Source organism: Carassius auratus, chromosome 7 (assembly GCF_003368295.1).
Source record: "Carassius auratus strain Wakin chromosome 7, ASM336829v1, whole genome shotgun sequence".
Taxonomy (NCBI): domain Eukaryota; kingdom Metazoa; phylum Chordata; class Actinopteri; order Cypriniformes; family Cyprinidae; genus Carassius; species Carassius auratus.
The window spans coordinates 21,720,274-21,747,432 of NC_039249.1; the positions used below are offsets into that span (position 1 = coordinate 21,720,274).

Consider the following 27,159-nt stretch of genomic DNA (forward strand, 5'->3'; position numbering starts at 1 on the left):
TTGATCCTGACCTCTGTAATAAAACATTTCTTCAATGCATCCAATATTTAATCCAACTCATTCCAGACTGGACCGAGATGAAACCATCATATCCTCTGTAACCTTCACAAGCACAGACACTTTGTCTTTACCGACTTGAGCTAAAGCCGACCTTGAAGAAAGACGTCTGTGACAATATATCGTTTTATTGCCTAAACAAATTGAACCGATATGAGGTGGGAGTTTTGAGTGCCTGAGGCTGCTTTTTTAATCAGTGGTTGTTTTAACTTGTTTTGCTTCGGGACCCAGATTACATTGAGTCAGACATCAAGTGACGACCCAACACTGTTCCAAAATTGCTTTTTGTGGGGAAAAAAGCCCCTACAATAAAAAATGTAAACGTATTAATGATAATGTGAACTATGTTTTGATTTAGGATGAATTTGATTTTTGTTTTTCTTGGTAACTATTACTAAATATTTATTTGTGAAATGACACCATGGTAATTCATTTTTATTATGATGTAAAAGTGTGCAGATCCCTAACAGTCATAATGTTCGTTTGGTTTCTAAATGTCTCTTTATTTCCATAATAGACATTGTGGGAAGCACAAATGATTCTAGTTGCAAATCTATTTTAGTATTTTGTATATATATTTGTTTCTTTTAGCTTGTGCAGTTTTTTTTGATGGTTTTTGAGGATAAGGGGATGTCACGCAATCTGCTCATGCTGAAATTTGGCTGCATTCAAAAATACAAAATTTGCCCCAAAATACTATTAACAACAAAAGTTATGAAATGTGTTTTCTTCTCCCAGAGGCTTCTGTCTGGTGTAGATACTAATACTGAGGAATAGAATGTTGTGTAAAATGTTGAAGCTGATTTTGAAACTTTATGTTTTGATAAACAGATGGTCTCTGAAACATCCGTCAGGCTATTCAAATACCATAAAGCTTCAGCACTTTCCTCCATGCCAGGCACATATATAAAATAACAGGAGACAGATCTCATCCAAACAGACGGAGTGCTTTTTAAGCCTGCAGTAGACTTCAAACCTTCTGCGTTTCAGCCATGGGTGATGGGAGTGTACAAATGACTGCGTCCCTCCTCACTGAACCATTTCACATTTCTACCTTCACCCGAAATAAATGTCTGCAGGTTTAGCTTTTCTCATAAATGCCACCACTACACACCCAGTCCCCTTGTGTCTGTCCTGAAATATTAGTGAAACTTGAGAAGTGTATGTAACAGAGCTTTCTCATGATTTCCTTTTTTTGTTTTTCTTGACAGATTGAAGACTCCCAAACGGGCGGTGTTTGCAGGCAGCATGCAGCTGTTGGCAGGAATTAAGTTGTGTACGGGGAGAGTATTGACAAACCATCCACACTATGAGGACCAGGCACTGAGAGAGAGGACCAGACAGGTAAGAGTCTCAGGATTGATTTACAGGAATCAGAATTCAATCCAAGTTCAATTATATCTAGGAACTTCATTTCTCCTGGGACAAAAATTGACTCACCCTTTGGGATGTGGTTTGTTTATTTGGTGTCAATACTAAAGTGCAGCAAACAACACTATTCTGGAGAAGTTTTTTTTTTTTTCAAGACACAATCAGCAATCAAAATGTACTGGATTACAATTGTGCAGAAGTCAAAAAAGTATACACATTTTATTTAATGAATATTATTTACATAAAATATACACAATAATATTTTGTTTCAGAGCTGAACATATGGTCAATTAGACCCAGGTCTGAATTATATAAAATGCCAAACATCTCAGAAGCGTATGAAGAAAGAATGAAATCTTCTCTTTTGCAATCATGCCCTATTATGTTAATTGAAATTAGAGGTGGGCATACATTTTTTTTTTTAATCTAGATTAATCTCACTGTGATCTTGAAATTAATCTAGATTAATCTAGATTAAAATGGCTCATTCGAATTCTGCTGAAGGCATTCAGAATATGTGTTACCCAAATAAAATTGACAAACAGTAAGTCTTTGAGAAGGGGTTTGTCAAGCTAGGTGGTGCATTAGACATGCACATCTCCTGTTTCCAAAATGCATCACAAACTGCTTGAAAAAGCTGTAAACTAATTCCACATTGCACAAGCGGGGACCCGGTGAAGGTTGTACCAGTGGGCCCTGTTTGAATTATCTAATTTGTATGTTGGTTTATTTTTATTTATTTGTGCTATTTACACAATGTTTAAGTTTTTTTTCAAGTCTGGTACAGAAACCAAATAATTAAATGTAAAATAGCACTGGATAGTCTTCAATGTAAAAATGAAATATACAATCAAACCTACATTTATTCAGACACCTTCAACATTTCTCACATTATTACAGTTTTGCTATATATATCAAAAAATATATCTGGTATCTGAATAATTTTTGGTTTGACTGTTAAAACTACAAAGTAGTCAAGAGCAGTGAGTGATTTTCATTTTCATTTTCTTGGATTTACATTACAGCAGCCAGTAGCTAAATTAGGCGCGGTCACTTTAAGAGACGATGAACAAATCCAATATAATACACATCCCATATTTTTCCTCAACTGTTTACTTTCACTTAAGAAATAACTGACAGTTTTTTCTAGCATAATTTCCAAGGTGGATATTTTGACATATTTTGTATGTATTTGTCGGCACTAGAGCAAAAATAAGCAAATTCGATGTTCAAGTGTTTTGATCAACACACTTGAAAACATTTATTTTTAGCGTCTCGAGACTCCTTTCTCTGCGTGAGCCCTGAACACCAGAACACCGTGAGTACTGAATCGGGCTCTTTCACATCTTGTTGTTTGTTTCAAACTGCGATTTGTATTTGTTCGTTCCGGTGCAGGAGGGACTTTGAGGAGAACTTTGCAGAAGAGAGCTCGGTTCAGTGTCGCTGTCCGTTTGGCTGGCCTCAGCTAGTCGGTTATATAAAATATCAAGGTAAAAGTCGTCATAGCTTGCTTAGTATAGACCCAGCTCCCAACCCAACTTTGAGAATAGATTAACGGCGATTTTTTTTTTTTTATCGCCCGATAAGTGTCTCGTGTTAACGCAGCACGTTAACGCCGATAACAGCCCACCACTAATTGAAATAAATCAATCAATCAGAAGACAACACTACAAACTCTTTAGATACTGTTGGAAGAAATAAATGCATTGGAGTCTAAAAGTGTGCACCTTAAATCAGCTGATAATCTTGATGAGCTTACAAATGGGCCGTATCAAGAAGATCATGATAAGGGTTTTCTTAATGGCATCTGCAGTGTTATATACGTGGCCTCATCAGCAGAAGTGTGACTTTTAGCATAATTAATTTAATTAGGATTTTCACTGAGGTGGCTGGAAGTTGATGCATCAGTGGGTGTCTTTATGAAGTGAAATAAACTCCACAGCGCTACTCTGATATATGGCACTTGTCTATAAAAACATCCTCATTAAAATGTGTGATGTACACTGTAATTCTGATCGTGTTGGCTGTCTTTCTTTTCCATTTCTGTCTGAAAATAAAATAAAATAAAGAAATATATCATGTTTCCTTTTGACTTCACTATGGGACATTTGTCTGTAGCAGAGGTTCAGTGCTTGAGTTTGCTAGGCAGAATGTTGAGGTGGTCAAAGTCAGAGGGTTTCTGATAATCAGAAAATATGGATCTTAACAGTTGGTGGAAGACCAGACTCCTGCTGTACTGTTCCTCCTTCATTCAGAGAATTGATGAGAATTGATCTAACCAGAAACACCCAAATTACCCATTAAATCAGTACATTAAAGCAGAGGTTCTCCATATGGAGACATGCCAAGAGGTTGCAAGTGTGTGAGGACTTTAAAATGAGGAGGCTTGAAGAAGTCCCCTCTGCATTTGAGTTTTATCATAGCAAAATATTAATTCATGTACCAGTTCAGTTTGATGTTTATGCAGGTTCCCAATTAGATGCTCCTTCAAAAATGTACCATACACTTTAAACTATAAAGAACTATAAAGTAACCAAAACTATTATAATTGTGCATGTTTATATTAAAGTCAAGTAAATACCTGAATTAATTTGTATGCATTTTTAAACTGTTATATTGCTTAAAAAATAACAACTATAGGAGTTCAACAATTTATTGAACTTATTGGATGCAGTTATTCTATATTCTTCTTGGATAACGGTAGGGATTTTAGATAACTAAAATTACAATATTGAAAACAAAAATGATGAGTGTGTAAAGTCCCTTTTAATAACTCTTTTAAATAAAGTATTATATTTCTCCATTGTATAATTTGATTCAAATTGGCATTCTCATTGCTTCAAGGGATTGTAGTTGTTGTTCCTTTGTCTTTTTGTCTGATTTTCAGATACTTTTTACTTCAGATTGAAGTTTGTAATGTGATTCTCCTCATAGCTGGTTGGTTTGGTTCATGGCTTATAACTCTTTAATGAATGAACCCATTAGGAATAAAATCCTAATGGGTAAAATGAAAGTAGAAAAAATACTTATGGGGAAAAAAAGGCTAAAAACTATGTGTCTTCCCACCACTTAACTCGAAATGCTTTTTCTGTGTGTTGTGCATAGGTTCCACAAGCTTTTTTTTTTATTTTTTTTAATGGCTTTCAAAAATAATGTTTGGGACATGGTGGGAAAATGTTGTACCCATCCCACATAAAAATTACATCAATGTTCTTTACCAAAAAAATAATAATATTTAGTTTAGTTTAGTATTTTTTGTAATTTGTTTTACAGATGTTTTGTAATAAAAATAATTGTATGATTCATAAGATGGTGTATTTGGCATATTTTACATTTGAAAGGCACGGGATTATATTAAATTGGTTTTCATATAGTTTGGACAAACTTACAATGTAATCACCCACATTTGCTTTTCCTGAAAATAAATGCAAATAATTTTGCTTGTACAACACATACAGAAGCCGCGTCCGAAATCGCATACTTCCATACTATATAGTAGGCGAAAAACAGTATGCGAAGCAAGTAGTATGTCCGAATTCTCAGTATTCGAAAAACAGTAGGCGAGATGTACCCGGATGGCCTACTACTTCCGGCCGAATTCCGTAGTATGCATAGGATGGACACTTCTCTATCCCATGAGGCACCGGGAGAGGGCTCGTCATACTCATATTCGAAAATAACGGAAAATCGGAGGATCGTGACGCCGCTGTTTTGAAGTGTAAGTACCTTATGGATAAACGCTGTTCATTGTGGTTAAAGTGTACTTGTTTAACATAATCCAAGTAAACGACTGATTTGTTAAAGCTTTACACATTGTAAACTGATGAGACTATTTTGTAAATTGAGTTTAAAAATGTTTAATAATCATTATCGATCAGAGGCTGTGCCTCAGCTTGTTAAGGCTGCTTTCTACAGACGGCTCGTTAAGTAATTTAATGATATAAAGTTACAACATTTTAAGTAATTGAAACGAGTTAATTTACATTTTACTAGTGTTGATATTTTGATTAAAAAAAATGTTGGATAACTTACAAGGCAAACTATTGTTAATAGGTGCCTCAGTTTGATCATAAATCGTAATGTGTGAATCCTGTTCTGATGTTACAGAGACTGATGAACACAATCTTGTTCTCATCCACTGATGAAACCCTATTCACTGGAAAGCATAATTCAGTAAGTATATAAATTAAAATTAATCTTAACTACACACACTCTTTACATGTATTTATGTTAGGATCATCACTGATTTATGCTGTGTTTTTTATATTATAATATGAATTTCCAGGTATTTCCAGTTGCTATTTTGTCAGTTGCAAAGTACTTAATAGCAAATAACTTTTGAAGCAGTTGTGTGCACTGATTTTGTAGCAGTTTCCAGTTGTTTTTTTAACATCTGAAGAATGTTGTCTTGAGAATGGGTGCCACACTTTAGAGAAATACCCATACAAATTATTCTCTTTATGTATTTATTTATTTTTCATTTCTACATGGATAAGAGCACAAAGCTTCAGACAAAACCACATTAACATAAAGTAGTATAATAGAGCTTAAAGCAACAGCAAAAGGGAATTTCTTAAGACGTTTCTATAATAATGTCAGGAAAATAAACTTCAGCAGCTTCATTTCAGTAACTGTAGATGAGGACTTTAAATTTGGGAATCAAAAATGAGTGAAAAAAAGTGGAATTCAAAAATATAACCCAGAGATAAAGTAATACATATTTTAAAATTAAACTTGTTGTAAATATGTTGGTATGATATGTTATGTGGTATGTTTCTAGATTTTCAAATTGTAAAACTTTCATTTTCAACTGTAATATGAATTCCCAGTTATGAGTGTAATATATTTGTGTATATATAAATACACACACGTTTAAATTTAAATACTTACATGTGTATTTATACATATTTATGTGATTTTATAGTATTTATATTTCTTAAATAACTAATATATGTATATCTTGATTTGACAGTCTTAAAATGACCTTCACAACTTACACAAGCTTAAACAATAGCACTATGAGAACATGAACTGATTTGCAGAGTCTTAACCTGTTCGACTGTCCTACAGGTAATCTGCTCTTGAAGAGCTGCACACGGTCGTCTGCTGTGACACAGCTGTGGTCCGTTTGTCCCGCACATGCTCTTCTGTGCTGACTTCTGTGTTTTGGGGTTCCAGTGTATCATCGTCATGATCCTCCACAACTTCTGGATCAGCAATGTCCGCATTCAGAAGACGGAGGTTGTGGAGCACTGCACAGCATGCAACAACATCTGCACAAAGCAGAACTCACTTCCAGGGCCTTGAAGAAGAAGATGGAGCACAGCTGGTCTTCATCATCTGAAGGCTTTCTCAACAATGTTCTGTGCACGAGCATCATTGGTGTTGAATCAAAGCTGTGCAGGATTGTGTTCAGGCTCTCTGTCTGCTGTGGTGAGGCAGATGAACACTCACACAAGGATACCCACCATCTCCCAGGATGTGTTTTCCTGCAGGTGGATAGGCCTCCAGAGTTCTTCAGCACCCTGGCATCATACACAGACCCGGGATACTCTACAAACATATCAAGGTACTTACCATGGTGGTGACCTGCAGCTGAACAGAATGAAACCACTTCCTGTTGAAATAACATTGGGCTTCACTTGCTGGAGGTTCAGTTTGTATGTGACAGCAATCTATTGTTCCAGCTACCAGAAGAAAAGCTGCTTCCACTGCCTCCAGGTCATCTGTGGTGGAGAAGGCAATCAGCCTCCTCAAAATCCCCATGACAGACCTGACCTGCTCATTCTGTGCACAATGTTATGCAGCTCTTGGATGTCAAAGGCCAGTGACAGCAGCCTGTATGATGCTGTTCACAGTCTGTAAATATGTAGTTTTTGTTTTTTAGAATAAAATTTCAATAGGTTACACATTTTTTTGCTGATATATCTATATCTAACTATATACATTTATATATGTGTGTATATTGTCTATAATGTATATATTATGTATGTATTTATGTATATATTGTGATGTGTGTATTTATGTGTATATGTGTGTGTGTGTGTGTGTGTGTATTTGCCTAAGCATTCATTCAAGTTTATTAATTTATGTTCGTTTTGTGTAATTTTATTTGTATTTATTTATTACAATAAATTACTTTATATCCTTACATAAAATCAGTCTGTCATTCTGTTCACAGCTGTAGCTGCTGTTATTCTGAGGTAGAAAATTAAAAGCTAAATTTATATTTAGTAAAGGATTTACAAGCTGTCAACGAAGGCATGATCTGCGAACAGCTGACCGACACCTGCTTTGAATTGTTAATTCAAACGACATAAAAACGCAGACGAAAGCGGTAAGAAAAACGAAAAACATCACCGATGTTCGCTCAGTAGATTGGGCTCTTTAAATTTACGCGCTGTTGTGACGACGTATGTCACGTGACAATGTCAACATGGCGGATGTAGTACGTCCGAATTCCATTCATACTACCCACATTCATACTATATAGAACGTACTTTTTTAATGGTCGAGTAGTACGTTCAAATTCAAATGTAGTACCCAGTACGCAGTATTCGATTTCGGACGCAGCTAGAGATACTGGCTTTGCTAACACCACAATAAGTATACTGTGTATTTTTTTATTTCTTACTGTGGAGTTTTAAAATAAATATTTGAGAGTAGCATGCTGCTTTAATTGAACTAAGCTAAATGCTAGTTAGTGACTGCCTCTTTCATAATCTTGTTGTATTGTTTTCAATTCACATATGGTGTGATGATAAAGTGATTATATTCGAGTTGGTGAGATGTATACTTTGTAATTTGTTAAATGATTTCCACCAATTATACCGATTTATGATGATTTGTGGACCTACCACAAGCATGAGTGGTGGGCATTAACGCGTGGACAGAAAGACAATGTGATCAGCCAGTCACAGCAAGAGGTGGCAGCTTTCCTGAAACAGTGAGCTCAAGGAGGCAAAGTGCATATTTGTTGGAACATTATTGTAGTTCATATCGCATAATATTTGATCTTTGCAATGTTGATTATTTTTTCATCAGACTGAGGTGATGAGGTGCTTATTGCCTCATTTGAGAAAATGAAACATAAATGCAATGCCATTATTTTTTACACCCATACAAAATAATATTTGATATTTATTTACATTTTGTCAGGGAAAAATGTCCATAAATACCCATACGTCATATCAGTGAATAAATTATGAATCCATAATTCATTTTCCAGTGTTATTGTGAGGCTTATTAGGTTGGCGATTCTTGTAACAGTAATGTTGTTTGGTCGTTTGCCATGGATTTCATCAGAGTGTTCTGTTCTCTTTTCTGTATAGTATGCATCTGTGGCTCATGAGAAAATGAGTTTTAGTTGTGATAGTCTGTCGACGTCTGCTAATAAAAAGGGCATAAAAACCGTACCACTGAATTTACCACAGCCTTTCTGCCACGTTGAACTGCATCTCCTTGTGATATACGGAAATGTCAAATCTTAACATACCATCCTCAATTATGCTGCCATATTGCTCCATTAATTTAAATACTGTAAATATATATTTAATGGTATGTGAAACTGTGTATGCAGTACTCTAGCATTTTTTCTGCATGCTGTATTTCTGCTTGATCTATTACGACAAATGCAAAAAATGAATGACGTTAAAATGTTTAATTGCCTTCTTTTCATGCACAAAAGTTTAATAACATGTTTATTAATAAGTGCCTTACAATGCATCAGTGATTTTCTGCAGCTTGGCAATTTCAACAGTGACATAATTAGCATTTGCTAAACATGCTAATTAGTGTTAATTCTGACAGTAAATTTATTTTTAGTCATAGTCTTTAGATTAAAACCACTTTTTAGTGGTTTGTTTTAGTTTTAATCTAGTTTTAGTCCAGCTAAATATCATAAGATCGAATTGTTTAGTTATATTAATTTAATAAATGTGTTAGTTTAGTTCATGCATTAAGCATGAACTAAAATTAAAAGAGATAAACTCATTATAGGTTCTAGGAATAAATCTGTTGAACATGCAATAGATATCCAGTTTTAATTTCCATGATATCTTAAATTAAATAAAATTACTTTTCCAAAAAAAAAAAAGAAGAAAATGGTATTCTTTCTGTAAAATTAAGGACACAGACAGTAGCAGGTATTTTAGATTGCTGTCACTTTAGGAAATAATGCACAGGTCCAATATACTGATACCCAACTGTTTATGTTCATTTTAGACGGTAAAGTTTTCTATGCCTGCTCTTTCTCTGAGATGTTGAAAGTTCGTTGTTCATTTTGAGACAATCTGCAACTGTCTGCTGACTTTTTCCCGCCGATTAGATTAGTACTTTACAGTTCGATACGCAGCTTCAAACATTCCTACCATATTGAAGTATTAGTTTTGATTGAATCTCTTCCTAAAGCCGAACATTTCACCCCAAAACCACAACATTTTTTTCTCTCTCATTTTTAGCCATTGAAGAAAAGGTCAATATATTTTCATCACAGTTTGTCATTCAAAACTCCAAACTACTTTGATTTTCTGTTGTCCTTCATTTAGAGACCTTTTCCTGGAGCACCTTGCAGTACATTTTTTACCACACAAACAATGAATCTGCAGTCTTTAACCTCTAAACTACAGCACCTAATATGTATCTTTCTCCCATCTTTGCACTTTTCATTCCCTGCAGGTATATCAGATCTATGCACGTCAGTCTGCTGAGGAGGTTCATAAAGTTCTCTGTTCGGTTGGAGCGGACTACATCGTACTGGAGGACAGCATCTGCTATGAGCGCAGGCACAGCCGTGGTTGTAGGCTGAGGGACCTGCTCGACCTGGCAAACGGACATGTGGGTCACACACATCATCTCCAGTTCATGCCCACACACACACACCACACTCGTTCCATTTAAATTAAAGTTTCTCTGCAAGAACCAGAGACTTTTTTCAGCGGCTAAACTAACAACTTTGCTCTTTACTGAATCCTCATGTGGCTATAAACAAATATAATTTGGGTTAGATGCTAAGCTCACTGGTCTTGGTTGATTGTTTTTATATTGGAAATCTTTTGAGCTCTCTGAGGGGTTTTCATTTCTCATGTAAAATTTCTTTAACTGTGAAGTTAATGCTTACATTTTTCCTTTTGTCACATCAACTTGTTCCCTTTCAGTCGGTCTCTCTCTCTACGTCATGTCGTTGACCGACGAATTCTACTACAAGTGTAAACTAAATGCACAATGGCATGCAATTATTGCACCCAGATGTCGATCACAGTGTGAGTATAATAAGGCAGTAGGTGCAATGCATACCAGCTTTTCGATTCAGAGCCACTTTTTCTACTCCCTGACCGAGGGAACACTCGGCTCGGACGCATTGTCACTCAGCTGACCACAGAGCCTACGCAAATATGCGTTTCCCCCAGTGAGTCTTCTCACACAGACACAGTGCAAAGTCCAGCAGGATGAATAGCAAGTCTTGCTAGTGGTGCCATATTGGCCCACTCTGACCTGGTTCCCCAAAATAGTGCTCCTCATGACAGCCCCTCCTTGGCCGATTCCTCTGAGGAAGGATCTGCTGGCTCAGAGACGGGTCATCGTTTGGCACCCGCAGAGGTTCTAGTTGACCTACCCCTGGAGGTAGCGATCACCATCACTTTGTCGAGAGCACCATCTACGAGACACACTTATGCCTTGAAGTGGAACCTGTTCATTGAGTGGTGTTCTTCTCACTGAGAAGACCCCCGGAGATGCCTGATTGCGGTTGCGCTTCCTTTGTGCAGCAAAGTCCAGGTTGCTGCTATTGCTGCATATCATGACCCTGTGAATGGGAAGTCTTTGGGTAAGCATGACCTCGTCATCAGGTTCCTTAGAGGGGCTGGGAGGTTAAATCCTTCTCGGCCCCCCTCTGTACTGTCTTGGGCCCAATCGAGCCCTTGCATTCAGCTGAGCTAAAGCTTCTTTAATTGAAAACTCTGCTCCTGTTTGCACCGGCTTCCATCAAGAGGGTAGGGGAACTGCACGCATTTTCGGTCCACTATTTGTGCCTAGAGTTTAGGACGGCTGACTTCCAGGTAATCCTGAGGCCCCAGCCTGGCTGTGTGCCCAAGGTTCTCACTACTCCCTTCAAAGACCATATGGTGAAGCTGCAAGCACTGCCCCTGGAGGAGGCAGACCCAGCCCTGGCTTTGCTCTGTCCCGTCCAAGCATTAAGATGCTATGTAGACTGGACACAAAGCTTCAGAACATCAGATCAGCTCTATGTTACGGAGGCCGGCAGAAGGGGAATGGTGTTCTCACCTCAAATGAGTAGTGGCACCGAGAGGCCCCGGTTAGTGTCAGCTTGCTAAAACTGCTCCAGAGTGTCCATACTGTAGACCCTGATGAGATCCTCCATCACGTTCAGCAGCTGGACGTGGCGGAACATCTGGTGCCAGGCCTTCACAATGAATCCGTGAGAACCGTTGAAGGCGGTACTCATATGTGTACAGTCCAAGGTATAGCCTTAGAGTCTGTGTTTTCCTGCAGACTTCTGTCTTCCATGAGGGTTACAATCACCTCCATTTTCTCCATATACACCTAAACAGATGCTATGTGTGTATTTGTTTCCGAAAACTCCTTCAGGAAGGATGGGGCTTCTGCAGTGTCCCTGTTCCCAGTGAAACGGTTACGTTTTCCCAGTGTTATCCAATCTCACTCAGTGTGGTAGTGCTTTGACAAAGGTGAATGGAACTACTTTCGAGCCCCGGCCTACACCAAATGGGGTGCAGGCGGCTCACACAGGGCACTGGAAGGAGCAGAACTCATGGTGTTTTGGTAGGGATTCGAGAGTGACTGACTGAAAGGGAATGTCTTGAAGAAGGGAACTGAGAAGTCAGGTCCCGTCGCAACAGTTGTTGTACCACCGCTGAGCCACCTGGTCACCGGCTCGACTCCTCAGTGAAATCCTGGTATGTTTGCACATGCTGCCTTATTATACTCATGCTGTGATCAGCAACAGCTGGATGCAATAATTGCATGCCAATGTGCATTGGCTCGTTTAGTTTACACTCGAAGTAGATTGGTCTATCGAAGCGATATCCCAGATTGTCAGTCACCGACGTGACGTCTCAGTTACCTCCTTCAGGGAACGGGGTTACCATACGTAACCGAGACGTTCTCACTCACCCACAGATCATAGTTATTAAATACTGTTTCACCCTGTGTGCAATGTGGCTTAAGTTAGTCTTTGTGCTTGGGTAGCTTGATTGTTCTTTTGTAGTTGATTACAGTTGTGCATAATATCTGACAAAAGCAAAATTTCCAAGTTCTAAGCTGCAGCACTTTGTGTAATGTCTGTGCACATGTCAACTACAAAAAAAAAAAAAAAGAAGAAGAAAATAAATAAAAAATCTCCCCCACATCCTGGCAAAAAGCTCCAGCTGAAAATAGTTTGTCAGCAGTTGTCATTCATGTGTCTGAAGTGAATGCCATGCCTTTGAAAGATCTCACAGAAGTTTGCCTCACTTGCTCCTCTTATCCGACTTCGAGCTGCCAGTAAAAGAGCCTCACTTGCTTTCTCGTTTGATGAAACCTGATTTCTTTCCTCAGTCTGCCTCCAGCAGTTTGCATAAGATTCACTCTTGTAACATGTTCTGTGTGCATACATTATTCTAACCTTGATTAAACATATCTGGTTTAATTAAAGCTTGCTAATTGCAGACAGAACTACCAATGAAGGAGTGAATATGTAATATCAATGGCCCAGAAACAGCCATGTGTTGTGTGGGATATTTGTATTTATTTATTTATTTTCTCTTTTTTTTTTATTTCTCTGATCTCTCCCATGGGTGGCAGTTCTTTCTATCTCTGGGTGCTTAAATAATCTCACAGCAGCATTTCAAGGCCTTTCTGTTAATTTGGGAATATATCTCAAAGTAAATGTTTAAAAAAACCTCAGGGCACACTTTCTCTAAGATTTGAAAGATAAAGAATGCACTTTAAAAGAAGGCTTCTGAGACTCTTCTTCATCTGAGAATATGCCCTTTATTTTTCACTGTTGAGAAATATCAGCTTATAGAAAAGTAGCACCATTTCAATAATTATTTGTTTGTGTTTTTATTACAGATCATGGATGGCCCAGGTGAAAACGAGCCGGACCTCATCCCTGCAACTCACCCGCGTTTTTGTGAGGCCATGAAGAGCGACATGCCTCCGTATTTAACCCTCTTCACACGAGTGTTCAAAAACAAGACATTTCACGTGTACAAACTCAAGAAACTCAAGAAGAAAAACAAAGCTGAGAACGTTCTATAATGCTTATTCCTCAACAGCAGTCGCCCACCTTCACTGGATGAATGAACTCCCCATCTGGAATGTTCAATGAGTGTGTGATAGTAGCAGGTGTGTGTGAGTGTGTGTGTTCGGCTGTGTGAAAGAGAGAGATTGGAGAGATGCCTGATTGAGCCAGCACGCACTAGATGATTTGGTACGTGTTTGTGTGTGTAAATCTGCTCTGAGTCGGTCTGCCGCAACAGGAGCTCAAGTTTAACATGGAGAGATGGGAGGAAAAGCTTTTTTCTCACAGTCTGTCGCATCCCCTCACTCTCTCTCTCTCTCTGATCATCACATCTCTTTCGACACGTGCCCTTCCACTAAACACACATTTAGGCTCTTGCACACAATGTGAACTAAAGATGCAACAATTGCTTTCACAGCCTCATTACTGTCACACTTCCAACAAAATCAAATGAGGAAACAGCAATGGATATCAATGATTTGAAATTGGATCTCACAAGAGCAGTTTGGGGTAATTAGTGACTGTGGTAGTGTTGTCTTTAATCTGGTAAACTGTGTCAATTTGAACTACATCATGCTGTTTGGCTGTGTAAAAATATATGTATATATACTCTGAAGAACAGTCTTGCTCATGGGCATAAAGAAATTTATGGAATTGGGCATAAATGCTCCTAAGAATAAATGTCACAAAATTTACTTTGATCTAGAAATGAATTATGTTTCAAATAAAACTTTTTTTGTTGTTCTTTTGGACTCCACTCTATACGTTATTTGCATTAGTTGTGTAAGTAGGAGGCCATCACTGACACAATATATGGTTTAAAAGGCTTTAGACATTTGACATTGTAAATCAGACATACAATTTAGAATGTTTTAGGATGAACAGCTGAAGTGATCTTAAAGGTTAGACATATCCCATCACATTTCCTTAATCCTGAATTGTGAATTTGTAGTTCGGTTGAAATATTCAGTTTGAGTCTTTTTAAAACATAGTTAAAAAATATTGAATGGTCAACAATGCTATGATGCTTATTTTTCATCTTAAAACGTTTGTTCGCCCAAAAATGAAAATTGTCATTAAAAACTCACCCTCATGTCGTTCCAAACCAGTAAGACCTCCATTTATCTTCGGAACACAGTTTAAGATATTTTAGATTTAGTCCGAGAGCTCTCAGTCACTCCATTGAAGCTGTTTGTAAGATATAGTGTCCATGTCCAGAAAGGTAAGAAAGACATCATCAAAGTAGTCCATGTGACATCGGAGGGTCAGTTAGAATATTTTGAAGCATCGGAAATATATTTTGGTCTAAAAATAGCAAAACATTCGACTTTATTCAGCATTGTCTTCTCTTGAAAGAGTTCAAAACAAAGCAGTCTGTCATATCCGGTTCGCGAACGAATCATTCGATGTAACCGGATCTTTTTGAACCAGTTCACCAAATCGAACTGAATCGTGTTAAACGGTTCGCGTCTCCAACACGCATTAATCCACAAATGACTTGAGCTGTTAACTTTTTTTAATTTGGCTGACACTCCCTCTGAGTTGAAACAAACCAATATCCCGGAGTAATTCATGTACTCAGACAGTACACTGACTGAACTGATGTGAAAGATGAACACCGAGCCGAGCCAGATAATGACTCGTTCACGATTCAACCGGTTGCATCGGTTTTCGGATCACATTACTCTCGGACAGTTCGATTCAATAAATCGGTTGAAGAAAACGGTTCACCTGTTCTTTTGCGCTCGACGTAAAGGCGTCATTGGCGATGATTACAAGCCTTCGGTTCAATGGGCTCATGACATTAGCACAGAATCAGTTCAGAATCAATCACCAAAAGAATCAATTCGGTTCAGACGCTCTGTGTGTCGGTTCTTCACGCTGAATCATGCACTCATTGCGCAGTATCATCAGATCCGCGGTTCTCGAATCGGACACGTCTGACTCTGACAGAAACGGTTCTTGACTCTTGAACGAGTCATTATCTGGCTCTGCTCGGTGTTCTGTTCAACTTCAGTCCTCTCTTCACAGCAGTTCAGTCAGTATACTGTTTGAGTACATGAATTACTCCAGGATATTGGTTTGTTTGAACTCAGGGGGAGTGTCAGCCACATTAAAAAAATTAAAGGCCATGTTGCAGGTTAACCACCACTTTTGATTAATGGGTACATAAATCATTCAAGATATGTATATAATTTTTAAAATTCTTAAAGACCTAAGTTTTTGGTATTAACGTTTTTTTTTTTTTTTTACACAACTCGACGTCACGTTGGGGAGAAGTCGAGGAAAGGTATAGCATCAGCCTAGTTTGATGCCGCATTCCAGGCAACCTGTAACCAGTGTTTTTCCAAACAATTCCTTGCGCTCAGAAAGTTTGGCGTAACTTGCCTGGGACGGTACAAAGTCGTTAGTAGTGGTATGAAATCGTGATTACGAGCTCAAAAACCTGCCTGGAGCGCAGCATCATAACTATAGCGACTGACTGGGATGAGGAAAAGGTGGAAAGAGCCAACATGTATGATGGCCCACAGCCGTGTAATTTCGATCGAGCCAGCCGTAAGAGGGCAAATGAGGAATTGCCAAGAACTGATGTCTGTCAAAGCTAATTAAATGCATGGTCCTAGGAGAATGAGTGGAGAGTTGGTGAAGTGCCCTGGTGAGTTGCTATCATTTAGCATCGCAGCAATGAGCACTGGAGCTAGTCTACGAGCAGCAGTGCACAATAACAACACACACACACACACATATATATATATTTTATTTTATTTATTTTTTACTGTCATTGAGTAGCACCGAGTAAAAAAAATCTACGTTTTCTTTATATCTAGTGGCAGTGATCGTGACGTTAGTTCAGATAAGTACCGGTAACCTTTGTCATAGTGTCATAGAACTGGTAAACTTTTGTCTTTGTCATATAGAAATAGAAGGCATCATGCTAGCTATATGGACGTTTCTAAGCGTTTATCTCTTCCTCCGGTGAAAATGATGTTGCAAACGTAGCCGCGTGTCTGTCGCTGTGTTTGGCAGGTGCTTGTGTGGGCGGTACTGTCCCATGGAAACTGCGCTGAAAAGCTTGTGCTGTAGGGAAGTGAGTGCGTTTGGGTCGCTGTTGGTCGATATATATCTATCTATCTTTCTGTCTATCTATCTATATATGTAGTCTATCTATCTATATATATACATATCTATGTATTTATCTATTTCTCTATAATCTGCGCTATATGAATACTCTCGTCTCTCTAGTCACTCTCAATGCTCTCAAGGCGGGCTTTGGTAAATTCTCTCCCCAACGTGACGTGATGCAATGCATTGTGGGGGAAAGGAGACCGCTGTAAGATAGTACCTGTACCTACTTTTTCGTATTATATTCCGTTTTGTGATACCCAACAACATAAAATACAATGGATAACAGTTTAAATGTTTATTACCAACAAGCAAATTGCACAAATTTTGTAAAAAAAATTAACCTTGCAACACGGCCTTTAACAGCTTAAGTCCTTTGTGGATTAATGCGTATTGGATACGCGATCAAGTTCGATTTGGTGAAATAGTTCAAAAAGATCCGGTTACATCGAATGATTTGTTCGCGAACCGGATATGACAAACTGCTTTGTTTTGAACTCTCTCACAACAGACACGAAAGAGAAGACAATGCTGAATAAAATCGTAGTTTTTGCTATTTTTAGACCAAAATTTATTTTCGATGCTTCAAAATATTCTAACTGACCCTCTGATGTCACATGGACTACTTTATTTTTTTCTTACCTTTCTGGACATGGACAGTATACCGCACACACAGTTATAATGGAGGGACTGAGAGCTCTCAGACTTAAATCTAAAATATCTTAAACTGTGTTCCGTAGATAAATGGAGGTCTTACTGGTTTGGAACTACATAAAGGCGAGTTATTAATTACATAATTTTCCTTTCCATTTTGGGATAAGCTAAATGATAACTTGTAGATAACGACTCGTGCATTCATAAGACCTTCAAATGTGTGTTCTCAAGTGATACCAAAATTTACCTACCTTCAATCTTTGCTGCTGTTTTTTTCCTCCCCAGGATATTGGTAAAAAACCTTTTTGAATAACTTTAAAGTGTTTAAAGATAAAATGCTGTTTCTTTTCTGCAAATTTGGTTTGTTGCATGAGGGCTCCTCTGTGACATTCTGTGATTGTATTATAATATGGTGAATCAGTTGTTGTTATCTTACCTCTCAGACAACTTTCATTTAAACCTTTGCTTTACATATCATCTGTCACAACACATTGTTCCTCAGGCGATGATCTTTATAGAGCTGTGTGCTTTGATTTCATATGCTGACATTGTTTAACTTTAAGAGTTCTTTGGTATGGTTCATTGCACTAGATTGTTACTGTGGTATTTCACGCAGATGGATTGTTCCCATTTGTGTCAAAAGTGTTGATTTGTTTTTGGATGTTCAGTGTCCATTTCCATTTTTGTATTAAAGCAGATTTCTATGGTGGATGCTGCAGAGCTGTTACTACAAAAGGACTTCTGTCATTTGAAGTCAAATCACAAAGGCATTTTGATAAATACAGGTCAGAGATTTTAGGCCACTCTCATTTCATGTTCTGCATTATCTCAAATTAATTACAGCTCCGTTTCCACATAAAATAGGCCACTTATTCATCAAGAGACTTAAAGCCCTGCTGTTTCAATTGAATGTTGCAGTATTTAACAGTGGTATTCAAGTATAATTGAAGGCGTAACAGAAGAACTCCATTTATTGAGAAAGAAAAAACGATTTTAAAGGATGCAAATACAAAATGTCAAGATACTTTTACCAATTTAAAGAAGGATTAAATAATACATGAAAAAACAAGCTTTAAACAGAATTAGATCCCTTTATATATATTTTTAAAAAGCAATTACTTTGTTTTGATATGCACAAATGAGGTAAAAACATTGTTTCACAAAATAGAGTACTGTATATATTTACCACACAAATAAACAGGTGGCCTTGGTTCAAAATTGCAGAGGAATTGGTTTTGTAAGATAAGGATTTCTGTAATTCAAAGACAGAGCCCATGCTTCATTCATGAATACTCTCACCTCGCACTGGATTCTCCCCAATCCCCTTACGAGGATGACTCCAAACGGCAATCCCGTTGGCCTCTTTTTAACTCTATGAAATAGCAAGCATTGCACTTCCAACTATATTTCTTAGCTTCGACTTGAAAACCTCTTGTTGCTGCCTTTGGAAATATTGGCACTTTTTGAGATCCGTAATAAGAGTGACGACTTCTCCATCGAGTTTTCCAACTCCCATGATCCTTTGGTTCACAGCATGACAGTGAGCGATCAGTTCACATTAGGATTAGCACTCTGATGTCTTTTAACACACTCCTACTCGCTCCACTCTCCTCAGCAAGCCTGTCATGCTCCACATACTGCATTCTCCGGAAAAATATATAAATAAATAAATAACAGAAATGATAAAAGGAGGGCAAAAAAACATTGCCTTAAAATGCATAAAATACAAGGTTGGCATTAGAGGGCTCACGGGGGGAGACTTTTAGTTATTTCTTTTGCACACACTTTTTCTTCAACCCATGCAGCCTCACCACATGCGTTCACAAGCCCATTAAACATGTTACATGGGAGTTATTCAGGGTCTGAAACCACTGGCCACCGACTACCTGAATGCACCTGGTACCGAGGCCCATTTCTTTCACTGCAGTGCCGAATAATGTGATGGGATACAAGGGGTTATTTATAGTAGAACAGGAAATGACGATACAGACGGGTAAGCTGGTTTGGTTAATAATACAATACTCTCGGTAGGAAGCAAACTAGACTGTAAGCTCACTCCAGTGCTGAAAGCTTTTCCAGCAGAGCTTGATATCACGTTTGTGTTGATCGCATGGAACAACTCTCTCATTCGTTCATTTGTCTTAATGGCTATCCTTTAGTTTGGCAGACTCTGATTGCTACCGCTCAGCAAAGCGTGAGAGCCAAGAGAGTTTTTGATAGTTTTCAGCTACAGAAAACTTCCATCTCATGCCAGCCACTCAACCTTGTCCCTCAACCACATTTGTATTCCAGCCGTTCCTTCGTTCCTTTTTGGCTAGAAAAAAGGGGGCACAATTTGTATTCCCAAGGAATGTCTCCTAAAATGCCAAACAATAAGGCTGCTTTCTGTTTCATTTTACTCATGGTTTTTCAAACATCTTCAGTTTTTATTGGTCTTTTTTCCTGCAGACTGCCTCTTTCATCCTCACATCTGAGTGAACAGAATCTAAGCGGAGGGCTGAGCAAATAGAAAAAAAAATATCAACAGTATCCAAGTATGAAGTTATGATTGATGAACACAAGTGGCCACCCTGACAGAACAAGTGGCGAACTGATTTCAGAGTGCGGCCCAAGAAGGACAAACCCCTTCCTAGTCGCATCTGAGCACGGCAGTTTATTTTTCTTCCCATCTTTCTTTTATTTAAGAACATATAGACCAAACAGACATATAGAACACGTCCAAAGCGCTCTGCCAATGATGGTCACAAAGACAACAAATGGTTCCACTAAAATCATTGTCATCTGCAAGTCACTTTAATAAAGATACCCGTTCAGGGCTTAAAATCTGTCATGACCACAACTTGCTGTGCCCTGGATTAGCACATCCCATTTGCAGTTCACTGAGAGTCTCAAATGCCACCCACCTCCATAGGCAGAGGGAGTGTCTCGCATGAAGTAATGCATCCAGAGAAAGCCAAAGCGTAGGAGTTTTCGGCGTAAGAAAAATCCCTCTGGTTTTTAGACAAGTCTTTAGTGGTCTCCCTCCTCTCCTCATGCTGCAGGAACCCTTCCTGGCAGTTCCTTAGAGGTCGCTGCCCTCGGCCCGCTCATAGAGTGCTTTCAGCTTCTCGAAGCGCGGTCCCCACTCTTTCAAACACTCGTGACCTGCCGTTGTTCCCTCTTCCAGCCCAGCGGAACTGAAGGAGCTCAGTGACCCGGCCAGTGACCCACCCCCCTCAGTAGAGAAGACCTGAAGCGAGTCGAAGGGTGCTGTCTCCGGGTGCTGGTCGGCATCACGGATAATTTCACACAGGTAGCGGGCCAGGTCCTGGCTGGAGAATGACAAGCTCTTGCGGGCCAGCTGGGCTGCTCGGCTGGGATTTGCAGTCTGGCCTTGAGCCGGAGAGCGGCAGGGGGGTACGTCCCTACGGATGGTGGCTGTTCCCGAGGAGATGGAGGAGGTGGTGGTGGTCGTGCCTGCTCTAGAGCTGGGGTCAGGCTGGTAAAAATGTTGTTGTTGCTGCTGGGAGGGAGGGTGGTGATGGATGGCTCGCGACCGGCTGTACTGCACCGACTGGGCTGGGCTGGGCTGCAGGGACTTCTGGAGCTCTGCCATATCATAGGCATTCTGATGGGGAGTGAGAGAGAGGTAAATTAAATGCATAAAGCCCCGACAAATAACAAGATCATGAGCATTATATAACATGCCATTATGTTTAGGAACTGGTGTAATAACAACAACGTCTGCCACAAAAACTGCTACATCTAATAAGACCGAACTCACTGACGAAATAAGCTGCTTGTCTGTACTCCTTCATCATATAATTTATTATCCCCCAAACTGTTAATGGCATTAATCCGGATTCAAGCTGCTAATGCTGCATTCTGATTAACACCTTTGTGTGCATCTTCCTGCACCTGAGAGGAAGAATCCTGACAGACGCAGTGAAGAGCATAGCCCGGCATTACACACTCAGTCAACGCAACAAAACAAGATACCAGTCCCCTTCTCCCATTGAGAGTCAGCATTAATCCCATTCCACCGACGATGATTCCTCATGTTATTTAGCGGTGCAGCTCTTGGGGGAGGAAGAAAAACATATAATGGCCCTTGAGGAAAAAAATAGACGAAGAGGAAGAGGAGAAAGAGAGACTGAGAGGGAGGTGTGGGTGACACGGGTGTGGGCGTAATTGATTACATGATGAGGAAGATGTGTGAAACCTCATCAGATGGAGAGTGTCAGAGCACCACTATGCATCTGATAATCATGTAACAGGATTTTATACATGGCAGATATGAGAATAAAAGATCCTGCAACTTATCTACACCCACATACTTCAGAAAGATCAGAGAAGCGGGCGGTTATATCAAACACCCCAAACCTCTTGTTCGCTGGGCTTCTTTAAATAAAAGCCACATTCTGAAAAATCGAGTTGTCGCACTCTCTCTGCGCTCATCGAAGCCACTTGTCATCGGTATCAGAGTGTATTTTTTTACATTTTAGAGGTTGTCATAGAGACAAACTGACAAGGGTGCCTCGCTTCGACGGGGATGCATGACAGCCTGTACAAGTTGTCACAGTAACTTTGAGCACTTGCTTGTCCTCGTGTGTCCGAAGCAGATGTTGGATTCTCTGACCTGTGATCTGAAATCAATTTTGAAACAGAAGTCATGAACTCACCTGATCCTCCTCCCCACCGCCCTCCTCGTCGTAGTTGAGCACGTTCTCTCGAATGTCCTCCCATCCGTCATGGTGCGCAGAGACGTTATATACACCCTCCTTCAGCCCCTTATAGCTCCTCCAGCGTGTGTACAGGAAAATCCCCAACAGCAGCACTGCGAGGAAACAGAAAGTGGTGGAGAATTACCTTGATTGTTCTGAACAAGGATCACTTCAGCCTATTATAATCTGCAGGAAACGCTGACCCTTTTCCAAAATCAGGTTGAACCTACTTTTAGGCGAGCCGGCCTGTGAAAGCACATTGCCTGAAGTGTCCCGCAGGTTGTGCTTTCCTGGCACTAAGGTGGCTTGATGTCAGCATGATGACTTTGTAGACATGGCCTTGATTTGCCACAGACAGATTATTTCAGTGAGCGCTGAGGCTTGTGTCAAGTATAGCTCGCTGAATCAATCCTGCTTGGCACCACTCTGACCTTTAGAGTATATTATCTTGCTATCGAATGCCCAGTACACTTCAATCTGCCAACACTCTATTCTCTCCGTCTCTCTCTTTTCGATTCAGATCTCTTCTCCATTTACCTCTTTCTTTTGTATGCTTGCCTTTTGTGGTTTCATCTCTTTCTATCTTCAGATCTTTTGAGATTTTCTCTTTCCCTTCCTTCTATTGCTTCCACTTCATTACCTCAGCAGGGGTAATATGTGTCTATTGCAACCTTTTTTTAAGGTTGACCTCGTGAATAATTCCAGTTTTAGACTTTCAAGTCAGCAAGACGTGTGAACCTGACATGTGGTGAAGGGACCATAAAGAGGCTGAGAAAAGCACTATTTCTGTGAGAAGGTCTCATAATGGCCTTGTCAGAGAACTTGATAACTGCTTTTGGATTAATCTAAAGGATCTGTGCACTTAACTGAAAGCCTCGCAGCACAATTCCACACCGATGACTCTTAACAGACTAAAAAACACAATCTGACACCCCACAATCTCAATCCTTGCCAGTAACTACGCCACACACAACTGCACAACATATATGTGCTCTTTTTAAAGATTCGTCACACCGTGTCATCACCTAAGGAAGATGCTTGAAATGAAAAGCCGTTTTAAGTTCAGTTTTGTCCTCCAATCAGTGCAATGAACTGAGCTTAAGATTTCAATTGTGAGGTTGGAGAGTCTCCGTAATCAAATGCATGCTGTTGGTGAAATGTCTCATTTGCAAACAGAAAAATAAGTCTTGATGAAGGAAGACCGTTTCTGTTCTGACATATGGCATGTGTTGTAGCATAGTTTTGTCAAGCTTTGTAGAAGATGATGACAAGATGTTCAGCAAGCCATACGGAGTGTGTCTATCCAACTGAGATCATTTGTGCAAAAAAAAAATGGCTTCAGACAACTGTGGCATATGTGTGATATACAGAACCTGTGTAAAAAATGACACTGAAAAATGTTTCACACTTACAATTTTAAAAGTCTTGCAAGACCATTATTAAACTGTCAGACTGTCCAGCCACTGTATGAGAAAAAAGGCTGAAATTTATATAATTTTATTCCTTATTCATTGCCAAATGTGAATTCATTTAATTGCCATTTCTGTCTAAAAATGGTCATCTTCATTAATATGCCTTAAAAATGACCTAAAATCTGGTTTCCTCCCTCTCACACGATTTCTCTCTCCAACAGTCTAACTTTTCACAGTAATTTTTTTGAATGCATCTTGTGTGGTTGCTATTGAGTGAGAGGCTTCTTCATCTGATTCCAGACAAGCCTTCTGTCTCCTCTCTGCCTGCTTCATCGATCACATGACCCTCCAATCTGACCCTTCAGACCTCTCTCAGGACGCCCGAGACCAGCCCAGCATCCTAATCTCCACAGCAGAGATGATAAACACTGCAATATAGAAAGACATTCAGGCGCCTCTTCTGTTTCTGCTATGGAATGAACTCGTGCCTCAATGTGAAACTCTGAAATTCTAAAGATAACAGACCTTTAGCCAGTGGAGAAATGTTTTTCTCTTCAAGCACTTCATAGATAGCAAAGTCTGAAAAGAGCGGTTTAAATATATATCAAGGTTTCTGATAAACACTTGAACAGAACATGTTAATGATGATTCCTCATGGTCATTAAATTTATTGTGTTTCTCAAGGAAAACAGTAAATCAATGCCTGGGCAAAGCATTCGGTTTTATTAAATGAAACACATTGTTCATCCATTTATATATATATATATATATATATATATATATATATATATATATATATATATATATATATATATATATATATATATATATATATATGATTATTAATTTAATAGCATTGACATTCTCCACAAGCAGCACTGAATTTCCTTTACAATACAGAAAATCACAAAGGATGAGAAGGCAGTAAAGACAATCAGAAGAAAAGATAAATCAGGAAACTGAAAATGAGTTACCCGATGCTCTATAGACAAGATTTTACATTGTTCATCTCTCTGTTCTCATTTTCATGGCTTCCCCAAAATTTTAACCATTTTTTCCACATACTATATTTACCACAATTTGTTAACTAATCAGATAACTATCCAGTCACTCAAACCTCAAGAGTTTTGCCCAGATGTAATTGCAGTCAGTCGCTCAGACCACATATGAAAACTTTACTCCTACTCTCTTTCTTATGTTTCTGTTCTCTCAGATTACAAATTCTAACCGCATTAGATAATCTGCATACAGGTAATTTGTAATACAAAGATGGTGCTACATATAATAACTATACGCCACTTTGACAAAGTGGATTGGTAATGTTCGTCATGCTCTATTTTTATACATCCGTAAAAATAGAAAAGCAGTGTAACACTTAAAGTCTCAATATCTGGTTTCCTCATTTAATAAACAATATCCTATCAATGTTTGGGAGACACATCTGAGACAAAATTGAATGCAATTGAAAAATGCAATCCAGCTAAAGAATATCCAGAATGGGATCTGAAATGTGTAGAACCATGTGAAAGTGAAAATGATGTGACGTGGCCAAGTATGGTGACCCATACTCGGAATTAGTGTTCTGCATTTATCCCATCCAAATTGAACACACACAGCTGTGAACACACACATGGAGCAGTGGGTAGCCATTTTTTTGCTGCGGCACCTGGGGAGCAGCTTGGGTTCAGTGCGTTGCTCAAATAATAATAATAATAATAATAACAATAATAAAGGTTGCATACTATCATATACTATTCAATTTCCCTCTTCCACATCAACACACACACTCGCACTCATGCACAGAGTTTTGAAGCTCACCACTACTTGGTTTAAATGCCCTGAAGCCTCAACAGAAGATCAAATAAAAATATCCAGCATGTTTGCACTGACTTGACTTTGAGTCGGTCTAGATTTGCCTACATTATGGACCAGCTGTCCTCACAATGACAGAAAAACTTGAACTCAACTAAACATATTGACAAGCCAAGAGTCACCAGATAAAAATCTTAATAAAAGTAATAAATAATATCTTAATGAACATATGAAATTGGTGCTGTCATAATTAGCATGTTAATGAAGGAATAAATATATTTAGGTATAGGATACAAAAAAAAAAAAAAAATAATACAGTTGATACAGGGACGGGGCTAATGCTCTCTTTAGATGCAGGAGCATCTTTATGACCAAATCAAGCAGGAGAAGATGCACTCTTAAGATGTACTCACCACTTCGCCCAAGCGCTAGTCAAACAAGCACAGAAATGGTACAGGTGATATGGGAGCTTCAGTAGAACAACAGTGAACTGCGGCTAGATGAGATATTTCAGGCCATACAGTATGTCAGTAATAATGAGTTTTCTGGTTCTGTCAGCTGTTATACTGTTCTCAAAGCGCGTGCTTTTTAATTGCACACACAAATATGGTGGGGTGTGCTATCATTTGATATTGAAGCACAGAAAAATAAAACGACGAGCATGCATGTCAGATCAACGTCACATTTGGCAGCAGCAGCTCTTTATGTAATAGCAACTGAATAACATAAAAACCCAGCTTCTGTGATGTATGTTATTAAAAGAAAAAAAAATGGAAATCAATACCTTTATTAGCATTAAGTGTTCATCTATATTTAATTTAGAATTTAGTGTTTGATAACTTTATTAAATTTCAGTCAATGGTTAAATATTGGGTGGGGGTAATGTTTTCTTCATTTTCGCTAGGTTTGAAAAGCACAAGATGTTGCTCAACAGCATTTTAAATGGTTCATCTTTGTAAATTGTAGTTTGTTTCATTTATAACTCGGAACCACAAGTCTCTGCACAGCAAGTCAAATCAAAGATGAATTTGTTAGTTAAACTTGGACACTGGACTGTAATAATAATAATAATAATAAAATCTAAGTCATAACAATCAATTTACTATAAGTAACTGATGTAATTCAGGTTAATAAATTGCGCTCAGTATTTTAAGACATGCCACTTTTCTTACATCAAAACATGACAACTGTATACATTAGGTGGCTAATAAAAAAAAATGGCTCACATTATGACTTTTCTTCAAACTGTGGTTAAAAAAACAAATGAGATCTAATTCTCATTTACTTTGAAAAAATACTACAACTCTTCCTTTATAGTCTAACTGTATATCTGTATAGCGTTCAGATGCTTGATCTGAATGCATGTGACATGCATGTAATACGTCTATATGCATTTTCTCAAAAATGATTTATTCGAAACTGAAATAATGCAACATTTCAAAGAAATCACATGCTAGTATGATTACCATGCTCTCCTTAAACTGGTTTTGTACCAAAATGACAACTATACAAATTCTAGAAACTTTGTGTAAGCTTTAGAACACATTGTGACATTAAATGTTCAAAGGTTAATGATTAGGAAAATGAGGATGTTGGCTTGGTTTAGTTGAATGAGAAAGATCCAAGAGTCCTGATAAAAAGTCTTATGGGGCATATTTTTTAATCTCTGAGCAGATATCACTAAAATGCATGGAAAATGGAGATGGGGTACTGACACTTTGCTGAGAGTCTCTTAACTGAAAGAAACTTTTCACACAGACATTATAAA

General features: G+C 38.6%; 2 protein-coding genes and 1 long non-coding RNA gene across 6 annotated transcripts in view; 2 read left to right on the forward strand and 1 right to left on the reverse strand.

Annotated features, from left to right (window-relative positions):
* The window catches only part of dpy19l3 (dpy-19 like C-mannosyltransferase 3), a 54,257-nt gene extending 39,825 nt beyond the window's left edge, over positions 1–14,432 (forward strand). For both annotated transcript variants that reach the window (XM_026267911.1, XM_026267910.1), the window contains 3 exons: positions 1,269–1,401; positions 10,105–10,263; positions 13,516–14,432. In XM_026267911.1, coding sequence (XP_026123696.1) covers positions 1,269–1,401; positions 10,105–10,263; positions 13,516–13,704 — 481 coding nt within the window. In that variant the 3' untranslated portion in view covers positions 13,705–14,432. The remainder of the gene's footprint in view (positions 1–1,268; positions 1,402–10,104; positions 10,264–13,515) is intronic.
* LOC113106221 (uncharacterized) lies at positions 4,864–7,363 on the forward strand. The gene is made up of 3 exons (XR_003292460.1): positions 4,864–5,146; positions 5,536–5,601; positions 6,499–7,363. It is a non-coding gene; the product is annotated as an uncharacterized LOC113106221 (long non-coding RNA).
* A 4,065-nt stretch (positions 14,433–18,497) lies between the features above and the next one.
* Positions 18,498–27,159, reverse strand: part of LOC113106222 (neural-cadherin) — a 300,806-nt gene continuing 292,144 nt past the window's right edge. For 2 of the 3 annotated variants that reach the window (XM_026267913.1, XM_026267914.1), the window contains 2 exons: positions 22,126–22,280; positions 18,499–21,071 (listed from right to left, as the gene is read on the reverse strand). In XM_026267913.1, the coding sequence (XP_026123698.1) occupies positions 20,526–21,071; positions 22,126–22,280 (701 nt within the window). In that variant the 3' untranslated portion in view covers positions 18,499–20,525. Of the gene's footprint in view, positions 21,072–22,125; positions 22,281–27,159 lie in introns of all 3 variants that reach the window. The other variant, XM_026267912.1, reaches the window with a different exon arrangement.